Consider the following 18,678-nt stretch of genomic DNA (forward strand, 5'->3'; position numbering starts at 1 on the left):
CACACATGACTTTCCACATGCCCATATGTGACTTCCCAGAACACATACATGACCTCCCAGAACATACACATGATTTCCCAGAACACACGCATGGCCTCCTAGAACACACACATGCATGACCTCCCTAGAATCCATGCACACACGTGACCTCCCCAGACTGTGTTGGCCCCTGGGAGGAGTGCTGTGGGCCCTGAGCCATTGTGACCTCAGGGGTGAGGTCAGGGCCAGCTGGGCGGGGCAGGGCGATGGGCAGAGACAGGACTGGCCCGCTGAGCAAGACAGAGCCTGCGCCTGCGGCCTGTGCACCCTCAGCTCCGCCATGGACAGGCAGCGCCCTGGACGGCCGCACAGCCTCACTTCCTCGAGCCGGACTTCCTCAGCCATGTCCCACAACCCCAGGTGGGCCCACGGGCACCCCATGCCCCACAGGGGGGTCAGCGCCTTGCAGAGGGCATCTGGGAGCAGCCAGGGTGACCCGAGCAGACAGTTGGGGCATGGTCCCAGCCTGCTGTGAAAAGGGCTGGGAGGAGGTTCCAGCCCCAGCCCCGGGCTGGGCCCTGGCTACGCACAAGCCATGCTGACTGCTAGGGACAGGAGGTGAGGGTGAGGACAGGCAGTGGACAGACGGACAGGAAGGCCGCCTGCTGCCGCCATGTGCCTGGCCTCAGGTGAGCTGTGTGGAGAGGCCCTGCTGCCTGTATATGCAGAAGCTGACAGGGACAAGCATGGAGGATAGTCCCTCTCCAGGCTGCCCTGGGCCCCGGGGTCCCCCAGAGAACCAGGCCATCACAGGAGGGGGTTGGAAGCTGCCCTGGCTGGCCCCTGCCTCCATCTCCTCTGACCCTTAGCTCAGACAGGCACCAGGAAGGGGGTGGCTGTGGCCACGTTGCCATGGCGCCTACCAGCTGTGGCCACGTTGCCATGGCGCCTACCAGCTGTGGCCTGGTGATGCTGACCCCAAGGAGGTCACGCCAGGCCCAGTGGCTCTGCCATCGCGCATGTGCGCACTGCCCTCCGTGCCCACCATGAGAGTGCTTGCATCATTGATCTATTTTTAAAAATGCTTTTAGCTGTGGCAGCCCGGGGTCTGGCCAGTGTGGGCATGGGGGCAGCAGGCTGCAGCGGGCTCACGTGCCTGTCTGTTCATCACATACCCACCCACTCTGATGTCCAGTGTTCAGGCAGGGCCCCACCCCAGCAGCTCTTGGCCATGCCTGCCCTCCAGGCCTAGGCACCCAGTGTCCACTCCACTCACCCCATGCCCTGATCAGCTCCCACCCACTGTCCAGCTGTGCATCGGCCCACAGCGTCTGGTCCCATGTGGGGCTCACTGCAGCCAATGGGTACAGGGCATCAGGCAGCCATGTTCAGGGCATGGGTGAAGGCAGGAAGGAATGAGAGGAGCTAGGGGCACAGCCCCAGGAAGGGAGGGGACACTGCCACTGGATCCTGGGCATTCACTCACACAGGCACCCTGGCCGCTGTCAGAGGAGCTGGAGCTGTAGGCGGGGATATGGGGGTGCCTGTTCTGGGTTCAGCCCAGATACCCTCCTCCTCCGTGGAGGCTCGCGGTCAGGTTCCCTGCTCCGTGCCTGCACAGCCTGGAAGGCAGCAGTGACAGATCGACGACATGAGTCCTGCCACCCAAGTGGGAGACCCAGGTTTAGGTGTCCCAGCTCCTGGCTTCACCCTGGCCCAGCCCCAGCTATTGCCGTGCACGGTGGGATGGGGCCATTTAGGGACTAAAGCTGCAGATAGGAGCTCTCTCCATCTCTCCCCCCTTGAAATGTAAGGACACGCACATGCACACGCTCGCACATGTGCGCACACACGAACCCTTCCCTTTTGCTTTAGCAGGAAGAGAGCCACAGCGAGAGGTGGTACAGAGGAGGGAGAGAAATGGGCATAGTGAGGCAGGGTGCTATCACCATGAGGGAGAGGAGAAAGGGGTTTACACCTCACCTAGGACCAGGCTCAGGGTCAGGCAGCCATGTGGCAAAGCCACAGCCTGGGGTGGGGGTGCAGAGGCCTCACGGGGCAGTAGGTGCTGGTCATGATGGGCAGTGGGCAACGCAGGTGGAAGAGAGGGTGAGCCCAACACTGCCACTCTCCATTTTTCCTTTAGGATCCCTGCACAGTTAGAGTTGCCACCCAGAGTCGGGCCCCACTGCCACAGAGTGACACAGAAGCCCCTCCCCCCACACCTTGTGGGGACAGCCGCCAGTTGCCCATCCCAGACACAGCTGCCTGGCTTGGCCTTCTGCCAAGCGTGAGAGACGGGCTGCTGACACATGTGGGAGCCATCCATGATGCCAAGTCTCTGCTGGGCTTCCATTGTGGCCAGGTGGTATTGCATGGCCTAGTGGTGTGTTTTGTGGCGCAGTGGTATGTTTCATGACCTAGTGGTGTGTTTCATAGCGGAGTGGTGTGTCTCATAGCTGAGTAGTGTTTGGGGAGTTAATGGTGTCTGCAGGTGGAGCGTATTTATTTGATGTTCTCACAAGCTCAAGGGACATGACTTCTTTCCCTCCAACTTCGACAGCATTTCTGTGGATTTTCATACGAACACAAGTTGCCAGATGCTTAGCAGGAGAATTGAGCCATGCAGTCAACGTGTACCTAACTTTTAAAGACTTTGACAAGCTACTTCCCAGTATCTTGTACTACTTGTAGCTTCCCAGTGGGCTGTGCCTTGTGTTCCTGGCAACACCACGGGAGTACCGGCTGCTCCGTGACCTTGCTGCCTTGCTCGGAGCCATAATCTATTTTTAGTTGGTTGCCATAAATGGAGCGGAGCATGGACTGGGAGATACTTTTTGCATATGTGCACACAAATGTTGCCATACCCTATGCCAGACTGTCTCACCTCAATTTGCACCTATACTGGCCTGATGTGTGATTGTCAGTTGCTGGGCTGTCTGCTCCACACACTCATACTCCTGCCTTGTCCCACTGACTTGAACACCAAGCCTTGCCTTAAATCCTGTAGTAGTCTGGGTATCAAGCTTCCTATTTTATTCTTCAGAATAATTTTGACCTGGCCTAGTTCCTCTGCGTTTCCATTTACATTTTGTTTTTTCTAAAGATTCATGTATTTTTGTTTGAAACACTGATTTTTACAGAGAGGAGGAACAAAGATCTTCTATCCACTGGTTCACTTCCCAAATGGCCACAACAACAAGAGCTAAGTCAGTGCAAAGCCAGGAACCAGGAACTTTTTCCAGGTCTCCCACTTGGGTGCCAGGTCCCAAGGCTTTGGGTCATCCTCCACTGCCTTCCCAGACCACAGGCAGAGAGCTGGATGGAAAGTGGAGCTACGGGAACAAGGACCAGCAGACAAAGGATTAGCTTGCTATTCCACCACACCAACCCCTGCAATTACACGTTAGAAAAGCTTGTTGGTTACTATGGAAAATAATGTTCTGTGGGAGTTTGATTGGAATTACACTGGATATTCGGATAAGTTGGCAATGTAACAATATTGATTTCCCCCAGTTCATGAACATGGTATGCCTTTCTACTTACTAAAGCCTTCATTATCTCTTTCTCCAACATTGTGCAGCTTGTAGCGTGTAGATCATGAACTCGTTTGTTAGATGTGTTCCTAAGGAAGCAATGGTACGTAGTGCTACTATACATTATGTGTCTATTATGTCGGTTCCTACTGTACTGTACATGGTGTGTCTGTTATGTCCTAAGCTGTGGCAGGTGTAAGGACAAGCTCGTAACCTCATTCCCAGTCACGTGAGGGATACTGGCTTTCACTACACAGTATCAGCTGTGGGATTCCTCTAGATGATTGTTGCTGAGTTGAGAAGAAGCTCTTCATTCTTTGGGGCTTTTATGAGCACATCGAGGTTGAATATTGTCCAGTGTTGTCTGCACCTGTCGGAATGTTCATGAAAGGATCTTCTGTTCATGTGGAAAATCACCTCGACTGACTTTCCACCCTCAGGGCTCGCCTTGCAGAGTGAGTGGGGCGTGTCCCTCCATGTCCTGTCGGTGTTATTTCTCCATTCAGCAGCTGGTGATGTTGAAGAGCTCTTTACAGAACAGCCATCTGGTTTTCTTTGCTTAGGTTTCCTATGTTATTCTCCCCCTAGCTTCACTGAAGCCAGACCTTTGTTCCTTACTGAGACAGCCATGAAATTCTATGAATTTCCCCCGAGCACGCCCTCAGCTGTGCCTCAGGGGTGCATTCTGTCTTCCTTTCATTCCACTCATAATTCTTGACCCATGGTTATTAAGTGTCCTGTTGAACTTCTGCACACTGGGAGATTTCTCTTCCTGGCGCTGAGTTCTAACTCCATGCTATGCTCGGCTTCAGTCTCTTCCAGCTTCTTGAGGCTCATGAGTGGTGCTGAGCACAGTCTGTCTTGCTGTAGGTACCAGGTGCACATGAGAGGAGTGTGTGTGTCTTGATGTATCATCAGATCCTCTGAGTGTCACTGAGACCACATTAAGTGCTGTCGAGCTGTCTGCCCCCTCCCTGGCTACCTGTCCCCTGCCGAGGAGGGTACTATAATCTCTCAGCAGTCTGTCCCTTCGTTCAGTTGTTTTGCTTTAAATACTTTGTAGTGTTGTTGCTGGTGCATCAACAGAGCTCACATCCCCTTGACACACAACTCCGTCACCGTGACCAGCGACGCCCTGATCCAACATGCACTTTTTCAGACATTAATGGTCACTATAGTTTCCTTTGGGTTGATGTCAGCACAGTATAGCTTCTCCCATCCTTTTAATTATTTGGTGACCCAAACATATTTCTTACAGGCAGCATATATTTGGTCTGACTTTGATGTTCAGTGGCTGTTACTGTGACTGAGTAGGATATGTGGCTTCAGTTTCCCACCGTTTTCTGTTTGTGCTGCTTGTCCATTTCTCCTGGGCCATGAGCAGTACTGCTCTGTCTGATGTGTTGCCTTTGGGTTTCATGTTGTCTTGCTCCAGGCTCGTGGTGCACAGTGTTGTTCAGTTCTGTCCACTACAGAGTGATGCTATGCCCATAGTGTCGCAGGAGAAGCTGACCTATTTTACGTCCATCCGCTGCTCCTCTCCTGTTCTGCTATTGTTGGTATGCATTTTACACCTCCATTTGTTATAAATGCTATCATTGATATTTCCATTTTTATTTATTTTCATTAGAGAAGCAGACAGGTCTTCCACCCATGAGTTCTTTCTCAGCCAGACTGAGCTGGGACAAATCCAGGAACCTGGAACTCAGCCCAGTGCCCTGGTGGGTGGCAGGGACAAAGTACTTGCCAGCAAGCTGGCTCAGACGTAGCTGGCTGGAACATGAAGCCAGCACTGACCAAGGAGGCAGGTGTCCCCGGTGGCACCTTGAGTGATGTGACAAATGCCCACTCCTTTCAGTTTTACAAGTAAGAGAAGGACCAAACCAAGGGTTAGAGTTAGGGTTAGGTTAGGATTAGCCTCAGCTTAGGATTCGGTTAGGTTTAGGGCCTGTTATGATGGCTCAGTTTTCCGTATGGGCACTGGTTAATATCTTGGCTGTTCTGCTTCCCATCCAGCTCCCTGCTTGTGACCTGGGAAAACAATGGAGGATGGCCCAAAACCTTGGGACCCTGCAACCATGTGGGAGATCTGGAAGAAGTTTCTGGCTCCTGGCTTCAGATCAGCTCAGCTCTAGCTGTTGCAGCCATTTGGGGAGTGTACGAGTGGGTGGAAGATCTTCCTCTCTATCTCTGCTTCTCTCTATAAATCTGCCTTTGCAATAAAAACAAAATTTTTGGGAAGAAAGGTCAGATTAGGTTGAGGTTAGGGTTAGGTTAAGGTTAGGTTAGGTTAGGGTTGTAGTTAGGTTAGGTTTAGCTTTGGAGTTAGGATTAGCCGTTGTTAGGGCTTGGTTAGGGTTAAGAGTTAGGTTTAGGTAAGGGTTATGGGTGAGTTATTATTAGGATTAGGATTAGGTTAGAATTAGGGTTAGTGTTAGCCTTAGGTTTGGGGTTGGGTTAGGGTTAGATTTAGGTTAAGATTATGTTAGGGTTAGTTTAGGGTTAGAATTAGCCTAAGATTAGGGTTATGTTAGGGTTACAATAACAGAGTTATGGTAATGTTAGAGTTAGGGTAACGGTAGTTTTAGGTTAGTGTTGTTAAGGTTAGATATCTGGTTTAAGGTTAGGTTAATGTAGTGTTATCCTTAGGCTAGGTGTTCATTAGGTTTTAGGCTTAAGGATAGGGTAGGGTTAAATTAGGCTTAGGTTGAGGTTAGGGTGAAGTTGGGGTGGTGTTTGTTACAGTCTTGGTTGGCCTGGGCCGGTTTCCTGTCTGTCTGCACTGGCCGCTCAGCGCTCTCCCTGCTGCCGCAGCATCGCGTGCCTCCTGCCACTTTCCCTCTGCCCGACATGCTTCCTCCAACGTGTTTTGGATGTAATGTGGTTCCTGGTGGAAAATTCTAGGTTTTTGTAATTTAACAAGTGTTTATTTCACCTTCAGTTTCTAAATATGTTTTCCCTGAGAGTGGAATTCCTCAGTGACAGGTTTTTCTGTGTGTGTGCGTGCGCGTGCGCATGTTTTAAAGATTCATTTATTTACTTGAAAGATAGTAAAGATAGATTTGGTTCACTCCCCAAATGGTCGCAGTAGCTGGAGCTGGACAGGTCCAAAGCCAGGAGCCAGGAGCTTCCTCCAGGTCTCCTGTGTGGTTGCAGGGCCCGGGCAGCATGCTCTGCTGCTTCCCCAAGTGCACTAGCAGGGAAGGGAATGGAAGCGGAGCCACCTGCTCCGTGGTAGCACAGTGGGTGAGTCAGATGACAGGAGGCATGAGTGACTCATCAGCTAGTGTCTGATACATTCACTGGGGTCCCCGGGCAGAGGGAGGCCCGCCCCTCCAGGGAGGCTAGCAGGAATGCCAGGCCAGGAGGGAGAGTGCAGCCCTGGGCAGCAGCCTCAGCAGGAAGGGCCCTGGCTGTCCCTCCTGCCTTTGTGGGACTTTGTGGCTCATAGCTACGGAAGAGGAGGGGGAGGCAAAGACTGGTTTGATGGGGCCCGACTTCCTCCCCGCTCCTGCAGCTCCCCTCAACCCACCCAGAGATCCCACAGGTTCAGGTAGCCTCCCGTGGCGTACTGGGGAGCTGGTTGCCCCCTAGGCTAGAACTGATGCTGAAGGCCTTCCACAGTCCACATGCAGACACCTCCTGAAGGTGCCCTGGAGGCCTTGGCTGCCACCTGCCTCCCAGGGCCCAGCCATCACTGAGTGGATGGATAGACCCAGCCTGGCCTGCACTCCTAGCATCCATGTCCTTGGTTGCTCACAGGGTACCCCAGGCTGACCCCCAGGCCCTTTGTGTTTCAGAATCCTCCCCCTTATCTCGGCCTCTGAGAGGATTCCCTCACCCCAGGAGCTTGCCCACAGGGACAGGCCAAAGCACCCTGACACCATCCTGCTGCACAAGTCGGAGAGCAGCCAGGCCGCACTGGTGCCCCAGAAGCACGGGATGTTCATGGAAGAAGCCTACAATGCCGGTGAGCCCAGGCCCGCATGCATGCAGGAATGTGCGGGCCCTCGGGGGGACCCGGGCCCCTCCACCTAAGCAGTCCCCACGCAGGACCCGGGGAGGGAGAGTCAAGGAGGATGCCTGGTAGAACCTCCAATGGACAGCCCCGCTCACTCCCCCGCCTCTCCATGCCTCCAGCCAGAGCCCAGAAAGCACCCTCTCCCACCAACCCTGCCCTTCACACCATGAAACCTGTAGCCTGCCCTCAGTATGCTTCCCCCTCTTAGAGACACTGCAGGATGTTGGAAATAAGGGTGGAAGATCAGGTGATGACTGGAAACAGGAATAGAGGGGCTGGTGCCTGAGATTATAAATAGATGGGTGGGTGGATGGGTGAGTAGATATAGTTAGATGGAGGGAGGGAGGGAGAAAGGGAAGGAGAGAAAGAGGGAAGGACGGACTGTGAATTTATGAATAGATGGGTGGGGTAAGTGGGTAGTTGGATAGAGGGATGGGCAGATTATGGATGGGTGAATAAGCAGGTGTATGGGTGGGTGGGTGGAGGGATGGGTGGGTGGGTAGGTGGGTGGATGGACGGATGGATGGTTGGTTGGTTGGGTGAGTGGGTAGTGGGTGGTGCATGGTTGGATGGTTGGGTGGGTGGGTGGGGTGGATGGATGGACGGGTGGATGGTTGGGTGGTGGATGGGTGGGTGAGTGGGTGGTTGGATGGATGGATGGGTGGAAGGATGGGTGGTTTCGTGTATGAATTTATGAAGAGATGGGTGAGTGAGTAGGTAAATGAGCAGAGGGGGTGGTAGATGGATGGATGGGTGGCTTGATATATGAATTTATGAATAGCTGAGTGGGTGAGTGAGCAAGTGGGTGGATGGATAGATGGATACATTCACTAAGAGGTAGCTAGTTGGGGGCAGGTGGGTAAATGAATGACAAACAGGGAAGATGGGTTGATGGACATATACACGAATAGATGTATGCACAGGTGGACAGATGGGTGGACAACTGATGAGCGACTGAATGGACACATGACAAAGGAAGCTGGGTCAGTGCTAGTGGGGACTGGAGACAGGTGAGTGAAGATGTGCAGGCCTGCTCAGGTTCTGCCCGGACACCAGATGAACACTGCACAGCCATGAGATTCTGGGTGTCCCTGGGTGTCCACTTGCTCAATTCTCACTTCCAGCTCACAGCGTCACTCCTCCCAGCCCTGCTGCCTCTGTGTGACCCTCTCGCCGTTCTTGCCCGCTGCAGCCATCTGCTTCAAGATGCTGCGGGATGTGAATACCTCAGACTCTGTCCACCTCAACAACGTCATCAAGAAGCTCACGACCATGGCCCACATGTCCCCCGACTTGGTGGTGGAAACCATCCACAGCTACTTCAGAGACAATCCAGAGGTGAGGGCAGCTCAGACCAGGCACCTAAGGGGGCTCCATCCTGGGTACTACAGGAGCAGCAGCGCCACACAGTGACAGAAGAAAGCAGCCCCCCAGATGCAGCCCACTCTTGCACGCTGTCCTGACGTAGGCACCAGGATCCTCCCCAGTGAGGATGCTAAGGCTTGGGGAGGGGAAGGAATTTGCCAGCAGTCACAGAATCAGTAAGAAGCAAACAGATGGGCAGACAGACAGATGGGGGGGTCGTTGGGTGGGTGGGTGGACGAGTGGGCAGAGACCGAAGCAGGAATTATTGTTCTTCTCAAGTCCTGTGCAGCCTGCTGAGGCCTGGGAAGGTTTTGGTCCTCACAGCAGCGGTAGCACCTGGCCACACAGCACGTGCTCCCCTAGTGAAGACACCCCAGATCCTTTTCCCACATGGCACCCTCGTGTACCCTACCTTCTGTGCTCCCAAAGACACCACCCCCATCCCCAGGCCTGGCCCAGCCCTGAGCCCCTGCCTGTGTGTGGTCCGCAGATCTCCGCCCGGCATACATTCCGGCTGTTCCAGGTGCTAGAGGCCGTCATCAGAGCCAGCGACTCCCTAGAGGAGACCTGGGAAAAGACCTTCATGCAGCTGGCCCTGGAGAACATGACCAAGAACACGGTGGGTCCCCTGCCCCTTCGGGGGGTGCATGTAGCTGTCCCCGGGGACCCGTGGAGGCCCTGGATGTGTGCTGAGTTCCGTGGCTTAGCCGGGGACTTGTGTCCACTCCTCTGTCCTAACCACCACCCCCAGGAAAGCAACGCCACGCACTCAGAGGAGGCGGGTGAGGCTGCTCAAAGGACCCTGTGGGGGCAGCTTTGCCAGAAGCACCCCACTGCACCCCACCCCAGCCCCTGTGAGATCTGCTGCAGGTGTGGCCTGGTCCCCAGGCTGTACCAAGTCTTGAACGCCTGTTTATGCATCCCTGAAAAGGACCCAAAGGGTCCCACCCAGCCATCCCCAGCCTGCAATTCCTGGAGCCACCCCAGCCCAGGCCAGAGTGTGGCAGCTTCCAGGCCTTAAACTCACTGTGCCTTGACAGGCTGTGGCCAGAGAACAGGCACCATCTCACTCAGCAAGGCTGCGTCTCCCTGACCCCGACAATGAACAGCACGGCGAGCCACCAGAGGCACACCCCAGACTTTAGGTCTTCCCTCCCATCCCCTTTCTGTCTTCACCTTGCTGGGAGGGTCTCAAGCCTCAGGTGGCACTGTGGGGAAGGGCAGAGTGGCCCAGGAGATGAGGGATGGCACAGCATCAGGGCTGAGGGTGGACGAGACTCCTCCGGAGGCCAGCTGTGCCGCCTTCGCCATGTCTGCACACAGTGCCGTGGAACAGGCCTGGACTGAGGGCAGAGCCGGCCAGTGTCCCCAGCGCCCCAGCTGCTGGTGCCACGCGTTGTCCTAGGGCCTGCCTCATGACAGACACCTGCACCCTTCCCTCTGATGACAACCCAGTCCCTGGACCCCAAGTCTTCCTCTTGCCCATTTACTGAAAGTTGGAGGCACCCCTCGGCCACGCCCAACCTCTGCCCTTCTGGCAGCCCACCCTGCAGACCCCCAGGCTCCCAGCATCACCTGGCTCTGCTTGTCTGTTGGAAACCTCCAGGAATTCTTGACATTAAGGCACGCAAGTTGCCACGATTCCCAGGACTCTTGTACTTTAGAAGAGTCGCTCACATGAGCTATCTTTTTCATTTTCTTTGTTTAGAAGGTAGAAAGGCCAGGATCTTCCACCTGCCATCCACTCCCTGAAGGCCCAGCACAGCCAGTGCTGGCTGGGCCCGAGCCAGAAGCCTAGACCTCCATCCAGGTCTCCCACGTGGGGAGCAGGGGCCCACGCACTTGCGTGTTCTCTGCTGCCATGCTTCCCTGAGGCCTCCGAGTCACTCACTTCTGAATGCGTGGGACTTGTGGCCATGGGGCCTCGTCCCTCCCCTGTCCCACACTTCCCCTCACCCCGAGCAGCAGCTCTCCGTCTTTCCTGCTGGTTCCAAGGGTTTCCTGGGAGACCCTGACCCAGGGTTCTGTTCCCTGTGGCGGAGCTGGCCAGAGCTGGCTCCGTCAGCGACAGCTGGTCTGCAGGCCCACCCTGCTCCTTGTTCTCTGCAGCAGCGGAGCCACCCAGTATGGCTGCGGTTGGGGCATCGTCCGGGGAGGCAGCGTCTCCACCCTCCTCTTCAGCCGCTCTGCCCGGCCCCCGGCTTCCAGGCTGGGAAGACCCGAGGCCTCCAGCCCCTGGCCAGATAACGGGGTCACAGCAGTGGGGGTGGAGCTCGGCACTTGTCCTCCATTCCCTCTCGGGTCTGGGTCCGTTGTGGGTGTGGGTGATGTGGGTGCCACAGGAATAGCAGGAAGCGATCAAGGTACCCTCGCTCGCCGAGGCCACCAGAGGCCGCACCTGCTTTGCGCTGGGTGGAGATACAGGGAGAGTCACACCTGGAACCCAAGAGCAGCAGCTGAGCGCAACACTGGAGCCAGGCTCCTGGCTGCAACACATGCGTGTGTGAGGACGCCCTGGAACGCTCGGGGGCTCAGCCAGGGTCCGGGCTGGGGTGCCGGGTCCTCAGACAGAAATATGGCTCCAGCTCTGCCCCCTGAGGATAAGAATGAGAGGCAGGGCATAGTCGCTGGGGCCAACCCAAGCGTGGGCTCCAAGGCAGCCCGGGTCAGGGGCGTTCAGGGCAGGGGTACAGCAGGTACAGAGGGCCAAGGCAGATGTCTCGGAGCCGCAGGAGGACCAGTCTGCCATCCGTGAAGTGGGTGGGTGACGGAGGCTGTACTCAAGGGAACGTGTGGGGCCTGGACCTGCCGTCTCACTCTGCCCCGCAGGATCTGGAGGACGCATACCAGGACGCGGCCAGCAATGTGCTGGTGGCCATCTGCAAGCACTCGTGGCAGGCGGTGGTCCGGCTCCTGGAAACAGAGCTCCTGACCGGCGTCTTCCCGCACCGCAGCATCCTCTACGTCATGGGCATGCTGTCTTCCGCCGGTGCGTCCTGCCGCGGCCAGCCCAGGCACCGCTCTGGGAACAGTGGGGCAGTGGGCAAGAGCACAGGCTGCCGCCCAGGACCACCTCTCTCAGCTGCCACAGGGTGACAGCCCTGGCCCAGCTCTGACGGCTGTGTCAAGATGGGCAGTATGGACGGGGAGACAGATCAGGACGAGCAAGACTGCCATGCTAGCCTGGCCATGTGCACAGGCAGCCACACTCCTGCTGGCTAGGGAGGAGGGGCCAGCAGCTGCCAGCCCTCCCTGTTCCCTCAGCCAGCTGTGCATGGCTGTATGTGCTTATCAGGGCCCATCTGGGCTACCCTGGGCACCAGGAAAGGGTGTGGCCATCCCAGAGGGCTTCCTGGGGGAGGCAGCCACCTCCCTCAGAACCTTAGATAGCAGGGGCTTGTAGGAAATGTAGGGTGGGCCTCCAGACCCAGGTGCCTTGTGGCCCCTGCACCGGGGTTGGCAGTCTGGGTGTGAGGGTCCCTCTGCAGCGAGGGCATCAGGCCACACATCTCCACCCCAGCAGGGCTATTCCTAAAGTAGCCCCTCTCTCCAAGGTAGGATTTCCATATTTTTAGTTAGCTATCCAGTCTCCCAGGCCTGAATGATGGACCCCTCCCCCACCAGGGTGAGGCCCCAGCCCAGAGCAGCAGGGGCTGGCTTGCCAGAGGCCACACAGTGCCAGACCCAGCTCCTGCAGCTTCCCCACAGGCCAGGGTCCCAGTGCAGGAGAGGCCCCTGAAACCCACCTCTGTGCCTGCAGAGGGGCTGTTCACCCAGGAGGACAAGGCCTGCTGGGAAGAGAAGCTGACCCAGGTATTAGCCTGCAGGGGAAGGGAGGGGGAGGAAGGAACAGGGTGGGAGGAAGGAGGGAAAGGGGAGGGGAGAGGAGGCACAGGGAGTGGGAAGGAGGGAGGGGAGACACAGGGAGGGGAGGGGAGGGGAGAGGAGGCACAGGGAGAGAGGGGGAGGGGAGGAGAGGGAAGGGGGAGGGAGGGGAGGGGAGAGGAGGCACAGGGAGAGAGAGGGGAGGGGAGGGAAGGGGAGGGGAGGCACAGGGAGGGAAGGGGAGGGGAGGGAAGGGGAGGGGAGGGGAGGCACAGGGAGAGGGAGGGGAGGGGAGGCACAGGGAGAGGGAGGGGAGGGGAGGCACAGGGAGAGGGAGGGGAGGGGAGGGGAAGGAAGGGGAGGGGAGGGGAGGCACAGGGAGAGAGAGGGAGGGGAGGGGAGGGGAGGCACAGGGAGAGGGAGGGAGGGGAGGGGAGGGGAGGGGAGGCACAGGGAGAGGGAGGGAGGGGAGGGGAGGGGAGGCACAGGGAGGGAATCTCGTCTCCACAGCGCAGCCAGCCCACCTGCTGGGGAGGGGACAGGACTTGGGCCACAGGGTTGGTCAGCAGAGATCACCAGGCAGCTGGCACTCCACGCCCTGGTGACTGACTCACTCAGGGGAGAGCATGGCGGATCGCGTGCCGGTTAGCTCAGGGCACAGGCCCAGAGCTTCACACCTGTAGCAGAATGAAGTAGAAAGATTTGGTCACTCGCCTGAGAAACGGTGGAGCCCCAGCACCACCTACCCCAACACGGGCAGCCAGGACGGCTGGACACCCCCACCCAGCCCTGCGGCTGGCCACGGCAGTCCATGCCAGCTGAACTCACTGTCCACCAGTGAGGTGCAGACCGGAAGAAGCAAACACATAGTGTGCCCCTGCACCCGCATGGGGGACCAGGAAGCTCCTGGCTCCTGGTTTCAGATCAGCCTCGCTGTGGCCATTGCAGCCGTTTGGGGAACGAACCAGCAGATGGAAGATCTTTCTCTCCTTCTCTCTCTGTAACTGTGACTTTCAAGGGGGGAAAAAGGATCTTTCTTAAAAGCCACAAGTTGCAAACAGAAGGCTGCTAGATACGAGACTCGATCACAGCAGGAGGCCGTTCGCAAACACGTGTGGGTGGAATCTGCGGTCCCAAGCGAAGCTCTGGGAATGTTGCTATAGAAGTAGAGGGTACCTTGCAGATTCAAGTTTGATGTGCAAATTTGGAAATTGCGAGAAACCTAGAATTGCCGGAACAGTTACAGCAAAGGACAGAGTTGTGAGACATGCCAGTGGACACAGCGTCAGTGCGGCTCACACAGCCGAGGGCCGGGGCAGCCGAGAGCAGAGCAGGAAGCTAGCTGTACGTGCGCAGGCAGGTGGCCTGCAGCTCCGCAGGGAGGGGCTTTGGTAGCACGGGAGGTTCCAGAAAGGTCAGGGTGCTGACAGACGCTGTGATTCACACACTCAAGACCTTCCCGAGAGCTTAACGCTTCGTTCTGAAGGGGCTGTGGGTGCCCCCGCCATGAGCACGCCAGGGACTCCCGGGCGGGGTCTACAAGGTGTGCCATGCAGAACCTCAAGCTCCAGCCTCCCCCACTCACACCCAGCAGTGCCCAGGGGGGCTGCGCCAGATGTGCTGTGAGTCTGAGCCATAGAGCTATGATGTCGTATGAGCAACCTCAGGGCACACGTGTGGAGAGAGGGCAGGCTATGCACACTCCTACAGCCCAGGGTGCCCACCGGGCCTGCTGCACCGCTCTGCCCCACGGACCTGGCAGTTTTCATTCTAACTGCCGTCGTCCAGTTCTCCGCCGCTGGCCTGCAGGCCCACCCCGCAGCTTATCCGTCTGTCCTGGCCAACGCACGCCATCACCGGCTCCCGGCTCCTGGACCTTTGCTATACGACTTTGCACCTCCTCATGGGTCATCCGGAGTTAGGCTCACACCTCAGAGGAGTGCCCCAGCCCAGAAGAAGCTTGGGCTCAGAACCCTTGCAACAGAGACTGGTGCCGTGGCGTACCGTGTTAAACCTCTCCCTGCAGCACCAGCATCTCATACAAGCACCACATCGAATCCCAGTCCTTCCGCTTCCCATCCAGCTCCCTGCCTGTGGCCGGGGAAAGCAGTGGAGGTTGGCTCAAAGCCTTGGGAACCTGCGCCCAAGTGGGAGACCCAGCTTCAGACCAGATCATTACTGGCTATTGTGGCCATTTGGGGAGGAAAACAGTGGGTGGAAGATATCTCCGTGTGTGTGTGTGTGTGTGTGTGTGTGTGTGTGTGTGTGTGTGTCTGTAACTGCCTTTGGTGTAAATAATAATTCTTCAGAAAAAAGCCTAGGAGCAGGTGAATCCTGAACCCAGAAGTGCTGACAACGAGCCCTCCTAAGCAGAGCTCCCAAGGTTTTCATTAGTTCATTCCGTGCCTTCAAACCACAAACAAGGAAGGTGGCATCACCACGCGGGGGGAGGAGCCACGCCCACCCTCCTGGCCCCCAACTGTAGGCAGCACTGGGGCTGGGACCCCTCGGCGGTGCTGAGGACACAAGTCTGCAGCCCAGACCTCCACAGTGCCCTCCATGAGGGCCGCCAAACTGGGTCCTGCGGCTCTGAGACGGTGATGCAATTCAGGGGTGGGGCGGGGACACAGCTCCCAAGGCTATTAGCACAGCCTCCAACCCTCCCTGTCCCTACTGCCAACAGATGGCCGTCAAGTCTGTGTCATTCCTGAACTCTGAAGCGTGGTGCAAGGAGCTGCTGTGGGCGCTGACCAAGCCCAGCTGGACCCAGCAGGAGCAGAGCCCAGAGAAGGTGGGCACCCCTCAGGCAGGCCCCAGGCCCTGACTATGCAAGGGCCAGGGCCCAGAGACAGGAGCCCACGCCTGCAGGCCTGACACAGAGCAGAGTACCAGGGCAGATCCCAGGAGCCCTGGAACTCCCAGGGGGCATAATCGGGGAGGCTGCCCAGAGGAGGACAGTCAGGACATGTTGCTGTCGCCCTCTGCCAGGCCTTCCTGTTCACCTACTACGGGCTGATCCTCCAGGCTGAGGAGAACAGCATCAAGGTCAGGACACACCTGCAGGCCCTCCTGGAGACCTCGCACCAGTGGCCCAAGCAGAGGGAGGTGAGGATGTAGCCCGGGGCAGGCCAGCCCCGAGGAGGCCAGAACCTACTCACACCCTGACCCTGGCCCTGCTCATACCTGACCCTGCTCACACCTGACCCTGCTCACACTATCACTCCGACCCTGCTCACACCTGACCCTGCTCACACCTGACCCTGCTCACACCTGACCCTGCTCACACTATCACTCCGACCCTGCTCACACCTGGCCCTGCTCACACTATCACTCCGACCCTGCTCACATCTGGCCCTGCTCACACCTGACTGTGCTCACACCTGGCCCTGCTCACACCTGACCCTGACTGTACTCACACTCTGACCCTGCTCACTCTGTAACTCTGACCCTGAGCAGGGGCATCTGAAGCCACATCTGGGATCAGGGTGAGGCCCTCCTTCGGGTGAGGTCTGTGCGTGACCCAGTACCGCATGCTCAGTGGCCCTGCCGTCCCTCTCCCGCACAGGGCATGGCGCTCACTGTGGGGCTGGCCGCCGCCCGGCACCTGGATGACGTCTGGGCCGTCCTGGACCAGTTCGGCCGCAGCAAGCGCGTCAGGTGGTGCCTCCACCTCTTCTCTGTGAAGGTGGGGGGCTCCAGGAACCCCAGCCTCCCAGTGGTCAGGGCCTCTGAGCAGAGACCCCGTGCCCCACCCCTTTGGGCCTGCATGTTTTCCTCCTGGCCTGCTGGCAGGGCACTTGCCACTGTGCCCCAGGCCACTGCCACCACCACCTTCTCAGCAGCCCTGTGGGGAGGGGCCTCTGTGTGCCTGAAGCACTTCCCGCACGGAGCACAAGGGAAGTGGGCACACAGAGGCCCCAGGAGTGGGGGGGGAGGGGAGGCACTGCCAGCAGGTGCTCAGCTCTCAAAGAGCCCATCCCACTGCCCACTGAGGAGCACCTGCTGGGCCTGGGCTGCCTCTCTGCCCCTCCCCTACCACAGGGCCAGACCCCGGGGGACCTGCGCTGGAAGTGGGCTGGCAGCACGATCCTGCTCGCGTACGGGCAGGTGGCCGCCAAGGCCAAGGCCCACATCCTGCCCTGGGTGGACAACATCCTCTCCCGGATGATCTTCTACTTCCAGCACAGCTCCTGGGTAAGGGGCCACACCCACACAGCGCTCCCAACAACTGTAGAACCTCCCATGCACACCCAGCTCATCCCAGCCTCACTTGGGGGTGCCAGGGGATGGAGCCAGGCCCGACCACACCTTCCTACCCTGCACTGCCCTGCCGTGGCAGCACGGCCTTCTCCCCTCACAATGACGGCCTCGTGCTCTGGCTCCCTCCCCACCCCGTGCAGGACGAGACCCTGAGGCAGAGCTTCCTCACAGCCACCCTGACACTAGTGGGGGCCATCAGCCGGACCGAGGGCGCCCACAGCTACGAGTTCTCACAGACCTCGGAGCTCGTCGAGTGTCTCAAGGTGCCAGCCGGGGCCACCCAGGGCCAGGGGGAGCTCTGGGGCTCTCACCCCCATGACACAGGGCCTCACAGGATGACACGGGGTGTCATGGGGATGCTGACCTGGCCATCTCTAAGGCCAGCCCCGTCCAGTGTACCTCCCCACCGTGGTCCCGGCTTCCTGGGCCGACCTGAGTGACAGGCAGGCGGGCCTGGTCCTGCAGGTGCTGATGGAGAAGGAGCCTCCGGATGTGCTGAGCATGCCAAGCCGCTGGCAGACCCTGCACCTCCTTGCCGGCCTCTGGTAGGTACCCCGCCCCTCACAAACGGGGCAAGAAGTAGTTCCTGCAGGTGCAGCCGGTTGCCAAGGCCGGCAGCCTCCCTCCACCCCCAGCGTGCCTGCACTCAGGACTAACCCCCACGACAAGAGAGGAAGCGGGCTCAGGGATGCTGGGACCCAGGTCAGCTGTTCCCTGGGCACACGCAGGGCCCAGGACCTGGCACCTAGAAAGAGGAGGCTGGGGGACTATAGGTGCCTGCTGGCTGCCTGCATCAGGGCTAGTGTGGCAAGCAGGTGTACTGGGGTCAAGCAGCCTCACTCAGGCACTGGTGTCCGTGGGTCCCCCCAGCGTTGGGGTCAGGGAGGTGGGCGCAGGCAGGCGTGGGGACAGGTCAGGAAGGCCACTCAAAGCCAGGGACTGAATGGATGGAGCTGGACGGGAAGCCACGTGGTCAGCCAGGTGGAGGCAGAACCCAGAACCCGGAACCTAGAACCAGGCACCACTGCTTGGTCTGCTGACCAAGCCCACCTGCCCCACAGCAAGCTGAGACCACCCATGGGCCTGGACAAGAAGTCGCAGCTGCTCACCACCTGCCTCCACGGCGTGTTCGCGTTGCCGCCCCTTGACACCCTGCAGAAGCATTCCTGCCTGTTCCTGGACCCGCCCGACATTCAGGTGTGGCAAGCCCAGCTCAGCTTGGGAGGGGGACCGGGAGGCCTCTGACGTCACCTGCTGGGAGCGGGGGAGGAGCAGGGCAGATGGAGGGGGGCCCTGACCACTCTCTGCCCCACATACACGCTCCTGACCCAGTCCCTCCCTAACTTCTGCATGCCCACCTGTAAAATGTGTGTTGTGCCAGAGCCAGGGACATAAACCTAGAGCGGTGGAAGGCAGATCCGGGGTGTGTGTGGCTGTTGCGTGCAGGGCCCTTGGCAAGGACAGCCCTTCCCCCAGCAGGCAGGGCTGCCAGCCTTGAGTGGGTTCCTGACGTTCTTCCCAAATTCCAAGGCAGCCCAAAGAAAGGCCATGCCTGCTTCTGTAAGTTCCCACTCCACAGATAGGTCCCTGCAGGTGGGCTCAGTGTGCCCAGTTCATTCACACCGTCACCCCAGAGGAGCTGAGGAAGATGCTCAGGAACTGTTCTGGGACCCCCGAGACAGGCGCGCGCGC

General features: G+C 58.2%; 1 protein-coding gene across 2 annotated transcripts in view; it reads left to right on the plus strand.

Annotated features, from left to right (window-relative positions):
* Positions 1-223: 223 nt before the first annotated feature.
* Positions 224-18,678, plus strand: part of LOC101516001 (maestro heat-like repeat family member 5) — a 32,596-nt gene continuing 14,141 nt past the window's right edge. For both annotated transcript variants that reach the window (XM_058668358.1, XM_058668359.1), the window contains exons 1-13: positions 224-399; positions 7,316-7,485; positions 8,729-8,874; positions 9,392-9,520; positions 11,731-11,890; positions 12,662-12,714; positions 15,410-15,517; positions 15,715-15,831; positions 16,292-16,411; positions 16,768-16,920; positions 17,127-17,249; positions 17,452-17,531; positions 18,048-18,183. In XM_058668358.1, the coding sequence (XP_058524341.1) occupies positions 320-399; positions 7,316-7,485; positions 8,729-8,874; positions 9,392-9,520; positions 11,731-11,890; positions 12,662-12,714; positions 15,410-15,517; positions 15,715-15,831; positions 16,292-16,411; positions 16,768-16,920; positions 17,127-17,249; positions 17,452-17,531; positions 18,048-18,183 (1,575 nt within the window). In that variant the 5' untranslated portion in view covers positions 224-319. The remainder of the gene's footprint in view (positions 400-7,315; positions 7,486-8,728; positions 8,875-9,391; positions 9,521-11,730; positions 11,891-12,661; positions 12,715-15,409; positions 15,518-15,714; positions 15,832-16,291; positions 16,412-16,767; positions 16,921-17,126; positions 17,250-17,451; positions 17,532-18,047; positions 18,184-18,678) is intronic.

This window comes from Ochotona princeps, chromosome 9 (genome assembly GCF_030435755.1).
Source record: "Ochotona princeps isolate mOchPri1 chromosome 9, mOchPri1.hap1, whole genome shotgun sequence".
In the NCBI taxonomy this organism is placed as follows: Eukaryota; Metazoa; Chordata; class Mammalia; order Lagomorpha; family Ochotonidae; genus Ochotona; species Ochotona princeps.